Here is a 19,256-nt window from a genome sequence, read left to right on the forward strand (position 1 = left end):
ATGAATGCATGGGAGAGTGAGCACCTGGATGGGTGAATGAGAGCAAGGTTTGATATACAGCTGAGTGAATATATAGACAGATGGCATATTTGGATGATAGGGTGATGAACTCATAAGTCCACAATAGTAATTTGGTAAAAGTCAGCTAAAGCTGCCTCTAGGCGATACTTTAAAAAAATCTTTAATTACATAGATAGGCTGGTGTAAAGGCATTCCTAGTAGCTCCGAAATAAAAAATTAAAAGCATAACTGAATTGGACAGTGGAGTGCAAATATCAGAAAACAATAATAAGCTTAGAAGCGACTCCTGTGATCTATGAAAAATAGACCACAACAGCATTTGCAAACATAAACAAAAAGATTTAGTAGGAGTGGGTATAGAGAGAGATAGCCAAATTCTAGTCAGCATGGCTAAAACAGGCTAGATCTCAGCAAAGCAGCTTTTAAGACTTAAAGCAATATCAATAAACTAAGAAACAAGTGTATGATCCAGACTCACGAAAATAATCTAAACACCCTAAAAATGTGTTATGTCTCAATTTTCAATAAATTCATTTTTAAAGTTTTTGATGTAGCTGTTCTTGCACAAAATGTATTTACTGGAAAAATAACACCTGGCAATTATCACACATCATTTACATACTTATTTACATCGTATGTATGGAAGAGAATTTGGTTACAATGCCGAATGTGTTCCTTTTTGAGGATGAAACTTTTTTTCAACATGGCTTTTGTGTTCACTATCCCGTCCATGGCACATGCTGAAACACAATACCTCATGCTTTGCAATGGAAGCACTCTTTAGGAAATGGAATAATACATGCACGCCAATAAAACGGCGGTGGAGGAGAAATACTCCTCACAGCAATGGCTGATGGGGCAGACCCAATCAAGCCAATGGCTGCCAGCGGCAGCCCCAAAGCCCACTGCCTGGGAATTATTTACAAAACGTGTATAAGTGATTTGAAGCTGCCAAGTAAGTCTGAACAAATTCCACAAAAATACAGACAATAAAAATTCAAAACCCTGCTATACTAGTCTGTGTGCTTCTGCCTTATGTCCCAGCGACAAGCGTTTTCCCATGACGGATTAACTGCAGTTTTAGAAGATAGGAAATATAGGGTATTAAGGAAGCACAAAGCAATTGTCCTTTTGACTGGAATGAGCTTTTTTTTAAAAAAAAAAATGCTTGTATATCACTGCAGCTGCAAAATTATGTTAAGCCCTTCATTCTTTTCCTACTGGATTTCATTCTATTACTCTCTTCCTCATAGAATATACACGCGCTGGCAGTAATCTATATACCATACGTTTGAATTTCAGTGAAGCTAAAAAGTTACTTAAACTGGACGCACGCTACGCCTTGAAAGCCATATTCAGAACAAGAAACAAGTGCATGCTAGGAATTTCTATTTAATGTTTTCCTTTCACCAGTGTCCCCATAACGATGACAATAAGTCGCCAAATTACATACCACTCATGTCACCCCATGGAATAGTCACCCTCTTCCATTTGCAGCATGGTACACAAACAGAAGAATAAAATGTTTAGGTGGTCGAAACAATGACGCCTGAAAGAAAAGGTACGTGTTCTTTCAATGCACCTAACGTGCGCCACACGTCAGCCTTTCATAGCCGTGCTTTGTGCTGCACAGATCACGTTTGTCCAAGTTCAACAAGAAAACAATAAATACAAAGAAGAGGTGTTATATGAAATTCCCCATGATGCACTGCGCGTGATTGTGGGCAGCAAACATAAAAGCGTTATTCTTTTAAGCTTGTTGAATTGATTGCACGTGAAGAAGCAATAATGCATCGACAATGGCCCCTGAACCATTTCAAAGAAGTTTTCTCTAAAACATGATTTTCTTCTCGCCAAGTGTTTTATAAACCATCGTCACTCCTTCCTCCCTTCATGCAGCGATATTTAAAGCCGTGAATAAGTCTTTAGGCATGGTTATTGTCCCTGCTTCATATGGCAATATAAGCGTGATAGATAACCTTACATTTGGAAGCTGCAGAGCCCTCATCCTCTGTGTTTGTGATGAGAAAACTGATGTTTTCTTCTGCTTATATGGCTCCTCAGATTTCTCTTTGACCTAGAAATTAAAAAAAGGTGATCAATTCATAGCTTTTCATACACAGCACAAGATACAGGATCAGCCTTGGGTATGGGGGAGCTGGGCCCACGCCCGGGGCACCAATATTCCACTCGCTGGTCAGTCCTGACTTAATATCTAATACCAGTGAACCGCCTGTTGGCACACGTTGGCCCCTTGTCGCCTCATCTTAAACCATCTATTCAGTTCCCAAACTGGAGGTGAGGGTCCATGGGAGGGGGGGTTAGGGACAAAGAAGGGGGAATGGAGGAAAGACAATCAGAGGGAGGATAACGAAAGTATAGAGCCTGCACCCCGAAGTTAACGAAAAGAACAGAGGCCTGGAACGAAGTCAGCTCATTAAGTGATTTAAGTATACGCCTCCCTAACTGTAGGTGCCACGCGCGTGGGCCCAGCTCGCCCATGCCAAAAGCCGGTGCATCCTCACACCACAACTGCAAACTACATCACATGCCTTTCTGACAATCCTAGCTTGCAGCAAATTGGTGACCAGTGATCGATGACAGACACAAGCAACCAGATGCACACAAATTTAAAAAGCCTTTAATCAGATTGATTGAATCCCAAGCATTGCAAAGTGGTCTACCTCTGGCTACCCTTCAGGAATGTCATTCGTGCTTTACAGTTCCTGTTACCTACCAATAACAGGTGCATGTAAGTGCACATGTAAAGTGTTGAGCATTGGTCTACAAGCAAATCGATCCCTCCCTTTAAGAGACAATGGTCCCAATTCACACAAAAATGGAACAGTATGGGCAGAGGTTTACGCCTTCGCCTGAGCATACATTTATGTTTTTTTCCTATTCACAAATATTCCCTAGAGTACTCCTGGAGAGTTGCATCAGTCATGTTTCCAGGCATACTTCTGAGAATGCTATGTGGCTTTCTGTGATGGCTCCACTTCTCCCTGTTCAGAGCTCTCCACATCAGAGAAATGAGTCCAGGGGGAGTGAAGCCTCGGATGCACATGCATGTTTTCTTATTTTCTCTGCAGAGAAAACATTTTCCCCATCGAGAAACTCTTGCCTCTAGACCCTATCAAAACCGGGGTGAAGTTTTCCCCCTCCCATGCTGGAAGGTGAGTTTTGCAATCAGTTCCATAAAGGAAAGAGGTCAGAGAGGTGTTTGAAAACGCACACAAACATACGTTTGTAGGGGTTCCCAAACTTGAACGGCAAACACCTTCTCAGAAAGCCCACTTCCCAGCCTTTGCATGAGATTACCAACTGAAGATTTCTCCACACTCCCAGTGAAGAAATCCATAGAAGTAAATGCATAAATGTCTTCCAGATATCCTGTTTTGATTTCCTGGTGATAAAATAGGTTTACAACCAAATGTACCTTTGTGAACAGGACTCAAAATGGGGAGCAGGAGAACTTGGAATCTCCTAGCAAGAGGCAACCATATTTTGCTGGCTTGGTATGATCCCTATGCCTCACATTGGTCAGTATGATGTCAACAGCATTCTGTAACTTAGCCAACAATTGCAAGATTACATTAACAAAAATATTGCTACAGAAACCATTCTAAATGAGTACTTGTGAGACAATAATAGCATTTTAGCAGTAAACAGGAGGAATAGGAAGGGCTTACAGAACTCTCAGAAAGCAAGGGCGTCATGATGATGCGCCAGCCTGTGCATGATTATATGCACATCTACCATGGCGATTAAACCTCCAGTAGACATACAGAGGTGTTAAAAACTGACCATGGGTATGACGCAAGTTTCTTATTTTATCTTTCTTTATTTCAAGAAGTTTCGTTTTACCCAGAGCTTTATTTTGTATGGAAAATCTGGGACGGGGATACAAGAGGGCTGATCTAGATTGACATTTTCTGAATATTGTTAGTCATAACGCCGGATTCTTATCTTATCTTACCATCTCTTATCACTCTTAAGAATCCTTGGTCGACTGGACCTTTTTACCTGCTGTGAAGTGTAAAGGGGAGAGAACCAACTCATCCAGATAAGATCAATAACCTATCAATTCCGACGCTGAAGAATCACTAACTCCGAGTTAAGTTTTAGGGGATTTATTACAAAGCCAAAAATAACTGGACATACAAGCACCTCATGACGAGGTTGAGAAAGTACATGGGCACTAATACAAAGTTTAATCTACGCAACAACCTAATTCTATGAAGCATAAAAAGAATAATGAACTCTAAAAATATCAAACAAAAGATAACTGCTCCAATATCTAAATCAGTCTTCATGGATACCTACAAAGAAATTGATTAGCCTGTCCTTACTCTACCGACTAAAGTGACATCCCTACTTAGCATTTCCCAAAGCAAGATCAGGAAAAGGTGTTAGCTCATGCAGACTTCCTAAGAAGTACACTCACGTTGAAGGGGTCAACAGCTAAAGTTACTGATTCGTCTCTAAGTCTCCTTCCTCAGTATCGATCTCTTCATTCTACCTTCTAATGGCTCTCTGCTCCATCTACCACCCCATCTGCCTCTTCTCTGACACTCATCCCTCGGGGCACTGTCCCTAATACAAAATGCACAACATGTAGGGTACGCCTCCGTAACACCTCTTGTGGCTGGACACCTCCTGAAGGTAAAATTCTATTGAAACCTGCATTTCGTCCAATAACGGTTGAAACGTCCTTGAGTCCCAGACTCCTTCAGCACCGAAAGTATTGGCTCCTCATTATCTGCATTCCTGGAGACACTTGTAGAAAACTCTCCTCCATACCTATCTCCTAAAACAAAAGGTTAGTCTTAGCTAACGAGGACGGTGTCTTTGCAACTGCAACAGAAGCCTGAGAACAGAAAATCCATCCCTGCACATGAAATCCGCTGACTACCTCCAAATGAGAGCCTTCCCAGGGAAAGTATACTTCGGCCTGAACAATTCAGCTAACATACGAAATGCGAGCAGGCCTTTCATAACAAAACATGGATGTTCTTTTAGGCCTCTATACAATAAAAACTACACACATTAATAAACGTTGCATCTGTAAGCACTATATTTCATTACATTTAGTATATAGGTAATCATTCATACACGTGCAGACTTCAATATTGTGCACGTTGAATCTAATGCATTATATTGCACATTAATTAATTTGTTAGGCACTTTGCAATAGGCAGTTACATTTAAAGGTCATTTTGCTCTCTTGACTAACACGAACTACATTTCTGACATTACACTCACATTGTTCATTATTACGTTTACACTTCTAATGATCATTGGTTAATACAACATAAGGATATATGCAGGTGTGGACTAAGCGTGATTATAAAGTACCCCTACAATTTTCAAAACCTCATGGCGCTCCATCAGTTCCCCCCTTTGATGACCAGTGTCATCACCAATATCACAATTACCTGGAGAAAGAACCGACCTAACCAAAGCTTGTAGCCATTCTTCCCTGTCGGAATTTCTCTAGATTCTTGATATTCTGGTAGTGACTGTCCTGCAGTCTAGCCATCCTTATCTCTTGCTCCCTAAGGGACCTTTCAAATTGATTCACCTTGTACCACTGATAAGCTCTGGCAAATCCCCACAAGCAAACCACACAAACCACTATGATAATGATAGGCTTCAGAATATAACCAAGGATACCCTTTCCCAGATTTGCAAATCAATTTCCCACACTGCCAAATCCTTTTCTAACCTTTTCCCAAACACCCTCTTCAGTCAGATTCTGGATCTCATGATGAATCACAGTGATGTTACTTATATACTTCTTCAGATCTTTGCTGTTATCTGGTATATAAGTACAGCACTCTTGAACCTTCAACATTTTACAGACTCCGCCCTCTTTTGCCAATAAGACATCTAAAGCAGGACGGTTCTGCATCACCATTGTCCTTATCGACAACATCTCTCCATCCACAAGTATCAACGACTTAGCTGTGTTCATTGACAGCTCGTCAACAACAGTCGCCAATCTCCTAATCTTCATATCATTCAGAATCACCCCCAGACTTGGTATCGCTGCTCCAAAGATATCTCCAATCACTGCTCCTGCACTCACACTTCTTCTCACTCTAGAGGGTTTTCCATCTTACAAAAGCTCTAATTCTTCTGCGTGGTATATTTTGAGAAAAATAATTCCCAAATAACAAGTTCAATACAAATTTGCAGGCAATCTCACATAAGCATTCTTTCCACACACATAATATACTGTTGGCACCACTTGCACCGAACTTTGCAAAAAGTTCTTTGCAGACTCTTCCACAGTGAAAACATGATCACATGTACTTTGTCCGACATAGACTTTCTCATAGTAGGTCTGTACACGTTTCACACACAGCTTCCCTTTCTGCACTAGTTCCTATGCTATAGGGCTATAACTCCTCTTTGCTCTGTGAGATCTCTCCTCCTCAGTCCAATCTACTGGACTTTCCCCAGTATCACGTGTTTTTGTTAGCTGTCTATATCTATCTTCTACTTGGTCTACAAATTTTTTCTCTACATCAGTTAATGAACAATTCAGATTGTGTCTATGGGAATATGCTGTATCTAATGTAGAAGTCGGTGTGAAATACTTCCCAATCCAATCTTTCTACATGCAATATAAGACTATCTAATCTAGCAAAGCCTTTTCAGCTCCTATGATACCCTTTTTCTGGGTTGAAGTACTGGGTGTAGGTGTTCCCTTCACCTCTACGACTCCTACCTCATGTGGAATAGCAACTGACACTATAATAACTACAACTATTGAAATTATCACTCCCCCCCTATGAGTGTACCTAACATACATTTGGACATACGGTTCGAATTTCCAGCCTCCATTTTTGTTATCGGTTTTGGGTTCAGCAACAAACTCTTAGAGTCTCTTTCTCCACAACAAGCTGCTGTTCGAACTAGTTCAGAACACCACTACGGAAGTGCTAGAAATTCCCTTTACAGTACTTTTAGTTCCTTATTTACACAGTCCAAAAAGACTTCCTTAGCCCTCGTTCTTATTCTATGGAATGTCCCTAAATTTCTTCTTCTTCCTCTCAGACCTAGGTTGTCTTCTTTCAAACACTTATTTACAAAACATAGTTCATTCGCAATCCACGATAAGTTCAGATCCAATTGCAGCTAGAACATGATGCAAAATTTCAAGACGAACATCTACCATTTGGTGAGGTGGCAATTCAAATGATGGAAAGACCAATCTGTGCAAGATCAGGATTCGTACCTTACTCAAAACTGGAGGTTCTGGAACAGTGATGGTCAACACACTTCCGATTTCAAGTCCTGGAACTAGCAGTTCCACATCGATTTTCATTCGAGGACTCCTGCTGATCACTTTCACGGACCTCAGCCTCCCGGAACTCACTACTCCCCGCATCGGTTACTGTGTAAGTCCACTCCGGGGCAGCGTATCTCTGGCAAGGTACTCTTGTCCTTTTTGATCTTCTCAGACTTTGAGTTTGTTCTTCTTTACTCTCTTCTGATTCAGAGACCTCAGACACAGGGGCAAGATCTCTCTCGTGAGCCAGTCTCAGATTCAGCCTTCTCTGTCTCCCAGGCCAGGCTTCTTCTGCACTTCTGGCTCTTCTGCTTTCTTCTCAGTCACTCTGCGCACCACATCCTTCTGCTGCGCCCGACTCGATGCCACTCCCAACGTCACTTTCCTGCTCAGAGTCGATATCTGCGTTATGGATAACGTAACCCTCCTCAGCCCGGTCCGTTGAGCAACGAGCTTCTCCAGCAACCCTCACAGCTTGACTTGTCCTCTCTTGTGGCCCTGCCACCACAGCTGGATTTTCATTCTTGAGAGGAGCTGTTTCTTCCAAGGGTGCTGAAACTCTGCGGGTGTGGGAAGCTTGTACCCAGTTTGGCAATCCTCCGCACTTCACTGCCGTGGCCGTTACCAGTATCACCTGATAAGGGCCTCACCATTGAGCATCCAGGCAGCTCTTCCGCACATGCTTACGGACAAGTGCCCAATCTCCCGGGAACAATTTGTGGCATAGATCACTTGAAGCTGGAACAGCGGCAGCCTGCACCTGCTGAGACACAGAACGGACCACGTCAGATGTCCTTTGCAGTAGTCAAGGATTAAGTTATCAGTGATGTTTATCAAAGCGGTGGACGGTACTGCTGGCAATTGCATCGCCCTCCCCATCAGGATCTCATGCGGGGAAAGACCCGTTCTTCTATCTGGGACACTGTGAATACTCATTAACACCAAAAGCAATGCATCAGACCATTTCAAAGATGTAGACGAACACACTTTTGCCATCCGTGCCTTTAAAGTTCCATTTATCTGCTCCACTATCACGGAAGCCTCTGGTCGATAGCTACAATGGAGTCTCTGATCAACATTTAGGGCGGCACAAAGCAACTTCATGATCTCGCTGTGGAAGTGCATCCCCTTATCCGATTCCAGCGAGGTTGGAAAACCGAACCTCGGTATTATCTCCCTCAGTAGCAACTTTGCCACTGTGAGGGTGTCACACCTTCTTGTTGGGTAAGCTTCCACTCACCATGAGAAAACACATACCACCACTAGAATGTACCTCAATCTGTTGCACTTAGGCATCTCGATAAAGTCTAATTGCATCCTATTGAAAGGCCCTCCCGACCTTCCAATGTGACTCAGTATAACCACAGTCTTCTTTCCAGGATTCATCTGTTGACAAGTAACAAATCCCTGACACACTGCTTCAGCAACCGTCCAAAACCGTGCGTTGTACCACGTCTGTCTGAACACTCGCACCATCGCATCCCTTCCAAGATGCACAGCACCATGAATCTGCCTCGCCATCGGGCTCAATAAGTCATCTGGTAATACAGCTCGACCATCACTTGAAACCCAAACGTCAATGTCTCTCTTCTCACAGCCTGATTTGACCCATACTTCCTTTTCCTGTTCTGAAACCTCTTCCTGCAGGCGCTTGAGCTCATCTCAAGAGTCTACCATGGCTAACATCATGTTGAGCTCGGTTCTCTCTTGGCTCTCTCCTGTGTAATCTCCAGTAAATATACACTATGGTTCAGCGCAAAATCGTGCAACTTCATCTGCATATCTATTACCTAGAGAAACAAAATCAGTTCCCTTTCCATGCGCTGCACATTCCACTACAGCAATTTTTTTTGGACATTGCAAAGCTTCCAGTAGTTGTCTCACGTATCCCCATTCATGATAAGTGAACCAGATGATGTCATGTACCCCTACTGGCTATCGGTGTAAATGGTGATTCGGATCTGATTTGCTGCCAAACAGACGCGAGTCAAAGCAATGATTTTGGTCACTTGTGCAGAGTATACTCCCTCTAAACAAGCAGCTTCAACCACTCCTGTAATAGTACATACAGCAAATGCTGCTCTCAACTGGCCAACATTGTCTCTTAAGCATGAACCATCCACAAAGAAAATTTCATCAGGGTCAGGCAGAGGTTCATCAACAATGTCAGGTCTCGGTTTGGTGCAGAATTCGGTTACATCGAGACAGTCATGGTCCTCATAAACTTCATCATCTGCGTTTGGCAAAGCATAAGTGTAGCAGGGTTTAAAACAGAACACCTTTTCAGAGTCACATTCTCCGCGGCAAGGATAACTTGCTTGTAGCGTGTGAGTCTGTTGTTTGTCAGGTGCTGTGTTTTAGTCCTTGTCATCAACAGTTCAACAGAATGTGCAACGTACACAATCAAAGGGTGACCCATGACAATGCGTTCACATCTCTCAATGCTGACACCCGTTACGGCAACGGATTTGAGACATCCGGGCAACGCTGAAGCTACTGGATCTAAAGTAGTAGAAAAATAGGCAACTGGTCTATGGACACTTCCATGACTCTGAGTCAGGACTGACAATGCACAACCGTCTCTCTCACAACAGAACAATGAAAAGGGCTTGTTGTAGTCAGGCAATCCCAGAGCCGGAGCAAAGACACATGCCCTCTCTCAACTCCAAGAATGAAACCAGACAATCATGGTCCCATGGTACCGGATCACTTACATCCTTGTGAGTCAATTTCTGTAGAGTCTTTGCCTTCAGTGAGAAATTGGGAATCCATTGGCGACAATAGCCAACCATCCCCAAGAACATTCTGACCTCCCTCTGAGTAGTAGGTACAGCCATGTTCATGATCGCCTCAATCCGATCTGGTGACACCTTCCTCTTGCCTTTCTCAATTCGATTACCCAAATACTGTACCTCACTCATACAGTACTGCAACTTGTTCGGGAACACCTTGTGTCCATTCTCTGCCAAATGATTCAGAAGGGCAATCGTGTCAATCCTGCAAGCATTCTCAGTTTCCGACGCAATAAGGAGGTCGTCAATGTATTGCACAAGAACAGAATTCTGCAGCAACACAAGACTCTCCAAATTCTTTTTCAAGATCTGATAAAAGATCAATGGGCTCTCTGTATACCCTTGAGGGACACCACATTAACACATGGTCTTCCAGCCGGAAGGCAAACAAAAATTGGCTTTCCTCGTGGAGAGGTATCGAAAAGAATGCTTGACACAAGTCAATCACAGTAAACCACTCGTCTTGGCATGGAATCTGGAACAGTATCACTGATGGATTCTCTACTACTGGACAACATGGAACAACAATCGTGTTGACCTTTCGCAGGTCTTGCACGATTAGGAATTTCCCACTTGGTTGCTGTAATCCCATAATGGGTGAGTTGCACGGACTGCCCATTATCTCCTTCAGAATTCCCTGCTTAATCATGGAGTCGATTACAGGTTTAATCCCTGCGATCGTTTCTGGTGACAAATTGTACTGTGGTGTTCTCGGGAACTCAACATTCTGCTTAATCTGGATCTTAACTGACTCGACACCTTTGATTAACCCAATCTCTTCTCCCATAAAATCCTACACGTCCAATGAAACAGAGTCTCTTAAGTCAAGTGGAAGCTCCTCCACTGTCAGCACAGGATACATTTCTATGCACAAAAGCTGGTTTGCGACCTTAAAGGTGGCATCATCGTCTTTCATCTGAACTTCTACTCCCTTGGGTGTGCAATAAATTGTGCAATTCAACTTGCACAAACAATCTCGTCCTAGCAGGCAGACTAGACTTGAGTCGCACACCACAAACTGGTGTCGATCTCGAAAGGTTCCTATTCTCACAGGAATCTGCTCAGTCAATGGGTTTGTCATTTTCTTGTTTGCCACTCCTACTACTTGGATTGATTGTCCCGAGAGGGGTAGGTTGGGAACTACTGCAGATCTTACAGTAGAACGGGTAGCACCAGTATCAACCAAAAAGTGGTAGGATGACCGTCAACATCCGCCTCTACAAACGGTCCCTTCTGGGCTACCTCTAAGACGGCCCAAAGAGTGCAGTCTTCCTCCCCCTCAGGCACCGTCATTTCAATGGGTCTGAGCTGTACTCATCAAAGTTCTCGAAAAGGGGCATCTGCTGATACGTCCGATTTCCCTGTGGAATTCTCAGAGGTTGCGGGACTTGGACCTGCGGGACTAACGCCCCCCCCTTGCATGGACCTAGGTCTCGTTACTGTATTGACAGCTTCAGGTACCTGCACCATCTCTGCCTCTTGTTGCAACTGATTTGCTGGATTTAACCTACACTCGCGCTTCCAATGCCCGATCTTGTCACAAAGGTGACATGCAGTGGTCTTCTTCAGTGTTGCCACATCCATCCTTGTCTTGGGGTCTATAGGTTTCCCTTTCCCTTGACCCTGCGCATTCTGATTCCCTCCTTGATTGTTTCCCTGTCTTCTCCCTAGCGTCCCTCCATTCGACTGCAATTGGAGCTCTCTATCAGCGGTCTGCATTTAAACTAGCATCAACTTATCCTTAAGTTTCTTGTGTTTCGAATCCACTTCATCACTGCAGTACCTGGCATACCGCAGGATTTCATCCACTGACTTGTTCTGCCAACAGATCAGATGTTGCTGAATCATGAAGCTAACCTCTGGTCTGAAACCCAACACGAACTTGGAAACAAACTGTCCCATATCCTTGGGGTCTAATGGGTCTAGCCCACTATACTGCTTGAAGGCTTGTAGGAGCCTTTCATAGTATTCGTGGACGGATTCTTTTGGTTCCTGAACAGTTCGGTCTATCTTGACCCAATCAATATCTTGTGGAAAGATCTTGGACTTCAGCCATGTAATTACCTGTTCAAACCTTTTCAAAACAATAGGTGAAGGACTATTTGTAACAGAATCTCTATCTGGTTCAGAAGTTGGCCAATCAACTGCAAATTTACAAGCTGCCCACAAATCACTCGGTACAACAATGTCAAGCAATTTATTCAGATCGACCCACAACACCGTCGAGATTTTGACAAACCGATCAACCTGCTTGTACCATTCAAAAGGCTTCTCCCTCAGCCGAGGGAAGTCTTTCGTGAATGCTGCCAAATCACCTCTACTCCAAGGCACATGCACATACCCTCCATTTTGTACTTCTTGTAAAGGGTAATTCTCCACTCCTATCATTCCTCCTCCCGGAGCGTCTCTCCTACGCTCTTTTTAGTGCTTTTCTTTTTTAGCCATATTTCCTCCCACTTAGCAAGCATGCTCCATGCGGGTATCCCTATAATCAATTTTCGAATATGAGCCTTCAACCCTATGACTCTCTTCTCTTCAAATTCCTGATCACTGTACTGCAACCTGTGGCTTCCCTGTAACATCTTCGTTTTGGACGGATCCACCTCATATCTTTTTGCTAGTTCAGTCAATTTCTCGTGTGCTAACCTTGCCTTGTGAGTTACATCCTTCGCTACAAACAGTAACTCATCTGGCTCATAAAGTTCCACCTTTTCCAAAGGTAGGTTCTCACTAACTATCTCATCTACTTCAGCTTTCAATCTCACCACGTCCAACATCTCTGCTCTTATAGCAACCTTCAGTGTGCCTCGACTCGATGCGCCACTCGACTCTTTGTTCTCACTGCTCTGTCATTCTGTCACACTTATTTCTTACTGGTTGCTCCCACATTCTTAGATCTGATCTTGATTTGGCCAAGGCCTTTGGTCTCACCGGTCTCCCATCCACCCATCCTCTAGAGGAGTCTGCAGTGGCTGGCAATGGCGTACTCGATTCTATGGGTCTCGGAAGGTGAGCTATTCCGCTCACCGTGCCATTCCATCCAGAGCTAATCCCTTCTCCTACTGCTGACTGCACCAAACTCCCATTCCTCGTCTGATCTGGATCATAAACTGACACTATGGGTCCACTGGTAACCGGCACTGTAAGAGCATCCGGTAACCTTGCAGTTCTGTTAGCCTCAATACTTTCTGGTGTCTGTGCCCTCATCCCTTCTATTCCTGCTGAGATTTTCCCAACTACTCCCGCATTAGGTTGAGTCTGCGAGTTCCCAATCCCCTCTGTCGGTAGTGACTTTCCCTCTTTGGAGTCTGGGTTATATGGGGGGGGGGTCTCTCTGGCAATAGCCTCTCTAGAAAGCTGTCATCTGTGTCGCTATCATCTTCTTCTGTGATCTTCTTCTGCGTGTCACCCACCTTTAGCATCAACGGGAATAGCCTATCCCCCTCAATAGTCTCACCCTCCATCTTTTCTCCAATGCATCCCATCGCGCATCTTGAAATGCTCTGATCGACTTTTTCACTCTTTCCTGACTTCGATCTCGTTTCCTGTCATGTGCTGCTCTAATCCATGCAATGCATGTAGCGCCTCGAACTGAGTTGGTCTGGGCAGAGGTCTCAATGAAGACATTATTGATTTCAACTGATACAACGCTTCCAATCTAAAAGTACCATATCTCGGAAAAGCCAATTCTCTCTCTTTTTCAGTCGTTTTATGCCAATTCTCAAGCCAGATTATAGTATGCAATCCCACATTTGTAGCCATGTAATGAGCCGGGGTATCTTCGGGTGAAGCCTCTTCTCCTCCCCAAGTAACCACCGCTCTATCACCTCTACACATGTCTCATAAAACTTTAGAACATTTCATGGTGAAATCGACTTAAATCAATTTCTTTTACACACGTTGTTTCGTTCTACTTCCTGATGTCAATCCACCAATACCAGCGTGGCTTCACACTAACTGACCTATCGCAGCGCGGCACCCTCTGACATCACTCTTCCTCCGCATGCAGCAGATCCCCTCCTTTACAATTTGTCTCTCGCACTCTCACGCGTCTCTTTCATACAATGAAATAACTGTTTGTCCACCAACGACCGAACAGTCACTTCTCTGACTGTCTGTCCACCAACGACCAGACAGTCTTACACAATTGTCGACCTCAACTCAGGCAATCGTCTGTCCGCGAAACGACCGGACAACTGCCTCAGACAGTCATGTACTTAATCGATAGGATCCAAACACTCGATGTTCCACATACAGTAACCCACGACCTGCATCGGTTACTCACGCACTCACACACGCGTTTCCCTATCACCGGTGGGTCAGTCAACAACGTCTCATGACTCCCACAATCACTGGTCAGGCAATTTCAACATTGGGTGTCTTCTACACCACAATCTCTTATCCCGGGATATCAAAATCAAATCTCATGGACCGCTAGCGCTCACAGTCCGGAACCACAATCACTCGACTCTCACACCAACTCCGCAAGACATCACACAATCAACACAACACCGCAATCTAACAGACGCACAACCCTGTTCATACTCACTCTCCTACGAACTGCTGCTTCCGCTGCACCGCCATCGTCCTCCGTTCACGATCCACTGGATCACCATCACTTGGGTTCTAGGGGGTCAATATCTAACTTTCTCTACTTCTCCACTTACTACAGAGATAACCATCCTACTCTGCTGCCAACTGATAACTCCGGATTCTTATCTTAACTTACCAACTCTCATCACTCTTATCCTCGGTCAACTGGACCTTTTTACCTGCTGTGAAGTGTAAAGGGGAGAGAACCAACTCATCCAGATGAGATCAATAACCAATCAATTCCGACACTGAAGAATCACTAACTCCGAGTTAAGTTTTAGGGGATTTATTACAAAGTCAAAAATAACTGGACATACAAGCACCTCATGACGAGGTTAAGAAAGTACATGGGCACTAATACAAAGTTTAATCTACGCAACAACCTAATTCAATGAAGCATAAAAAAAATAAGGAACTCTAAAAATATCAAACAAAAGATAATTGCTCCAATATCTAAATCAGTCTTCATGGATACCTACAAAGAAATTGATTAGCCTGTCCCTACTCTACCACTAAAGTGACATCCCTACTTAGCATTTCCCAAAGCAAGATCAGGAAAAGGTGTCAGCTCGTGAAGACTTCCTAAGAAGTACACTCACGTTGAAGAAGTCAGAAGCCAAAGTTACTGATTCGTCTCTAAGTCTCCTTCCTCAGTATCGATCTCTTCCTTCTACCTTCTAATGGCTCTCTGCTCCATCTACCACCCCATCTGCCTCTTCTCTGACGCTCATCCCTCGGGGCACTGTCCCTAATACAAAATGCACAACATGGAGGACACGCCTCCGTAACACCTCTTCTGGCTGGACATCTCCTGACGGTAAACTTCCATTGAAACCTGCATTTCGTTCAATAACGGTTGTAACATCCTTGAGTCCCAGGCTCCTTCAGCACCGAAAGTATCGGATCCTCATTATCTGCATTTCAAGAGACACTTGTAGCAAACTCTCCTCCATACCTAACTCCTAAAACAAAAGGTTAGTCTTAGCTAACAAGGACGGTGTCCTTGCACCTGCAACAGAAGCCTGAGAACAGAAAATCCATCCCTGCACATGAAATTCGCTGACTACCTCCAAATGAGAGCCTTCCCAGGGAAAATATACTTCGGCCTGCACAATTTAGCTAACATAAGAAATGCGAGTTGGCCTTTCATAGCAAAACATGGACGTTCTTTCAGACCTTTATACATCAAAAACTACGCACATTAATAAACATTGTATCTGTAAGCACTATATTTCATTACATTTAGTATATAAGTAATCATTCCTACACATGCAGACTTTAATTTTGTGCACGTTGAATCTAATGCATTATATTGCACATGAATTAATTTGTTAGGCACTTTGCAATAGGCAGTTACACTTAAAGGTCATTTTACTCTCTTGACTAACACGAACTACATTTCTGACATTACACTCACTTCGTTTATTATTACGTTTACACTTCTAATGATTATCGGTTAATACAGCATAAGGATATATGCGGGTGCGGACTAAGCGTGATTATAATGCACCCCCACAATTTTCAAAACCTCATAGCGCTCTATTATTAGTCCATGCCAGTGGCTAAGTTACCCATAAGGGCACACATAAGAGTGCCATTAGCAAGACGCTGGGGAACAGTTACAGTCACAATATTTTGTGCTGAAGAGCCAGTGATATCCATGGCCTTAAAATTCTCCCTAAGGTGGATGAGCTTAACATCTCTATGAAAGGTCAAAAAGTGGTCTCTGATATGCAACCCTTATCTCACCGCTTGATGGTGTATGATCTAGGAACAGTGTCAATAGGTTTGGTTACAATTGAGCAACCATGTCTAATTTTTTTTACTTGTCTTTTTTATTGAGTACAAGCAGTGAAAGACAAATAACAGCACATTAGCATCAAGGAGAATATAAAAGTGTACTGAGTTATCATAGAGTGTGTCACAGTTGTATTCCCCCCCTCCCCCGCCCATGCCATGTCCCTCTATCACCCTTAGGATAAAAATATCAACGTTGTAAGGTTCACTTAGCATGGGATACCGTGGGACTTTACTTATTGATACAAAACGTTATTCGGGCCAACAGAGACTACAGGCAGTGATGACATCACTACTCAGCAAATATGTAGAGTGGTTAAATTGTTATAGGTCATTTTACAGAGATTAATATGGGACTACATTCTGGGATTTTTGGAGAAGTTGGAATGACCGTGTGGGAATGCCACTGGCGATAATAAGAGCGAGGCGGGTTTCCCACAGGCTACCACTGCAATAGTGGGGAGAGGATGTGGTCTGACAACTAGATTGCCGACTCTGGTGCTGGAAAAAAAGGTTCGAGCCTCGGGATCGCTTCCACATCCTGTGAATCTGGGTAAATCACTTAATCTCCCCGTGCCTGAATGTGTCCTTGTATGACGTAACTGGTGCTCATGTAGAGCGCTCCAATACCTTCGAGTCGAGTTTGCGCTACATAAATCTGCATAAAAAAATTAAAGTAGTGGCAGTCTTAATTTTCCATTAGGAAGCAAAGGCATTTTCACATCAACATTCTATTAGAATAGTACTCCACCATAGGTGAACGTAAACCCAAATTTATGAAGGCAATGTCATTTGTATTGGGCTATTTTAAGATCTTTTTCATGGCCGCTAAAATTTCCTTCTGAAAGAGTCTAATAGAGGGGAGTTCCCACCAGATATTTAGATTTTTTAAACTTTTTTATTTCACCCAGTTCTTGCCATTGGGCTCATCAAATATTACAGAAATTGGAATTTGCAAAAATAAATTTAAGCACAACAACAAGCATAGAAAAATAAAAGTAATATCCTTATTTCTCCTCGTTTCCCCGTGACAGCACTCTTTTTGTCCCTTTTTAGGAATTCACCATGCCACTGTGATCAAGGCCTAACTCCCATTTGTAATGCAGAGTCAGCGGTTCACGTTGTATGTCATATCCATGTTTCATTCAACGACTCGCAAGGCTGTCTGTCCCGGCTGTGTGAAGTAAAGGTGTTCAGTGCGTGCTAAACAGTCAATCACTGCTCAATCAATCGTCAATTGATGGTGTCCATATCTTATTATAGCATCTCTTTGTATGTTCTAGATCTTGCTATAATTTCTCTTTTGCTGTCTTACTTTTTCAAACAATACCTGTACAATAAGGAATGGTTTACTTTTTATATTCTCACTGGCTGATTTTTTACTTTTTTTTTTAAATAGCAGCATTGGAGTTTAATGGATTATTTATCGAGAGCCGTGTAATTAATTAGATTGCTGGGACGAGCAGCTTTTGATGTATGATCAAGCCTGTTTCGATTCTTGTTCATATACATTCCTCCATGTTTAATGTTATACACAGTGTACAGTTTTGCTGTAATAAATCAGTTTAATTGGAATGCTACCATTAGTTGAAAAGAAACACAGCTAGGGAGAACCAACTGCTTAGGGTTGTCGATGACAGTAACTTTGGTACCCATTGTAGCTGTTTAATGCAACTGACAAGTGTCTAATGTGTTGATCTTATCTAAATAGTACTGAGTTTGGAAGGGAACGTCCGTTTTCAATAATTTAACCAGTATAAAATTGATAAGTTGATATAAACTATTTGCAAGTGAGAACTAACAGCGTTCACTGTGTCCCTAATTCACAAAGCAATTTTTAGTGCATGTTCTTTACATTATAGGTACTCACAAAAATATATCTTGCACACATAAACCCACCATCGTAACTGTATGCCATGATACCATACCAATTACACGGAATAAACTCCCACCCCACACAAGAGGTAGAGCTTAGTCTTGTGAGTTGGCGAGGAACTATTGGGAGGGAAAGTATTGCGATAAATAAATACTGCAAAAAAATATCAATAGCCAAGATAACCTTTTTACATGCTTTGAGGCCAATTACGACGTGGCATGGAAAAGGAGCCTCTCCGGGCCGCATCTCAGTTTACTTTCCGACCGCCGCTTTACAAGGCTGGCGGCCGGAAACTAAACCAGCCGGTCATTCCGGCTGTCTTCCGATGAGCTCAAGGAGCCTGCCAGACAGTCGGAGGCCGGCCCGTAATCCCAAAGGGCGGTCTTTCTGCCGTTGGGATCACGATGCACGGTTTCCGGCAGGGTTTCCATGCCGGCCTTTCCGATGTAGAAACTCTGCCAGAAAGCGTGTTTGGGGGGCCCCTGCCAGGGACACCTTGTGTGTGCAGCCTCTGGTTGGGGGTGGAGAAGTACCTATGGTGATCCTCTGTTATTCCCTGCACCCCGTGGCAGGCACTTTGAGGTGCCTACCACGGGGTGCAGGGATTAACACCTCCTCCCATTTCCCTATGGGAGCATGCTTCCATAGGGAAATATTGGAATCTGACCGAACAGTGTTCGATCGCATCCTAATAAGGAGGTCAGAACTGTCGACCAGAGGTCGGTTGGTCGTTCCCAGTTTCGAGACGGTGTGGGGCTGATGCAAGTCCACCCGACATCGCAATAGGCCCCTAAGTATGTAAACTACAAAAATGTAGGAAAAAATATTGTGAATAAGATTATCGTCAAAAACAGATGAGTTATCATTATGTTAAATT

General features: G+C 43.4%; 1 protein-coding gene across 1 annotated transcript in view; it reads right to left on the reverse strand.

The window, feature by feature from the left end:
* STPG2 (sperm tail PG-rich repeat containing 2) overlaps positions 1–19,256 on the reverse strand; it is a 2,141,360-nt gene that overhangs the window by 1,435,181 nt on the left and 686,923 nt on the right. Inside the window, exon 10 of the mRNA XM_085641159.1 lies at positions 2,006–2,098. Coding sequence (XP_085497285.1) covers positions 2,006–2,098 — 93 coding nt within the window. The remainder of the gene's footprint in view (positions 1–2,005; positions 2,099–19,256) is intronic.

The sequence above is a fragment of the Triturus cristatus genome, chromosome 2_2 (assembly GCF_964204655.1).
Source record: "Triturus cristatus chromosome 2_2, aTriCri1.1, whole genome shotgun sequence".
NCBI classification, from domain to species: domain Eukaryota; kingdom Metazoa; phylum Chordata; class Amphibia; order Caudata; family Salamandridae; genus Triturus; species Triturus cristatus.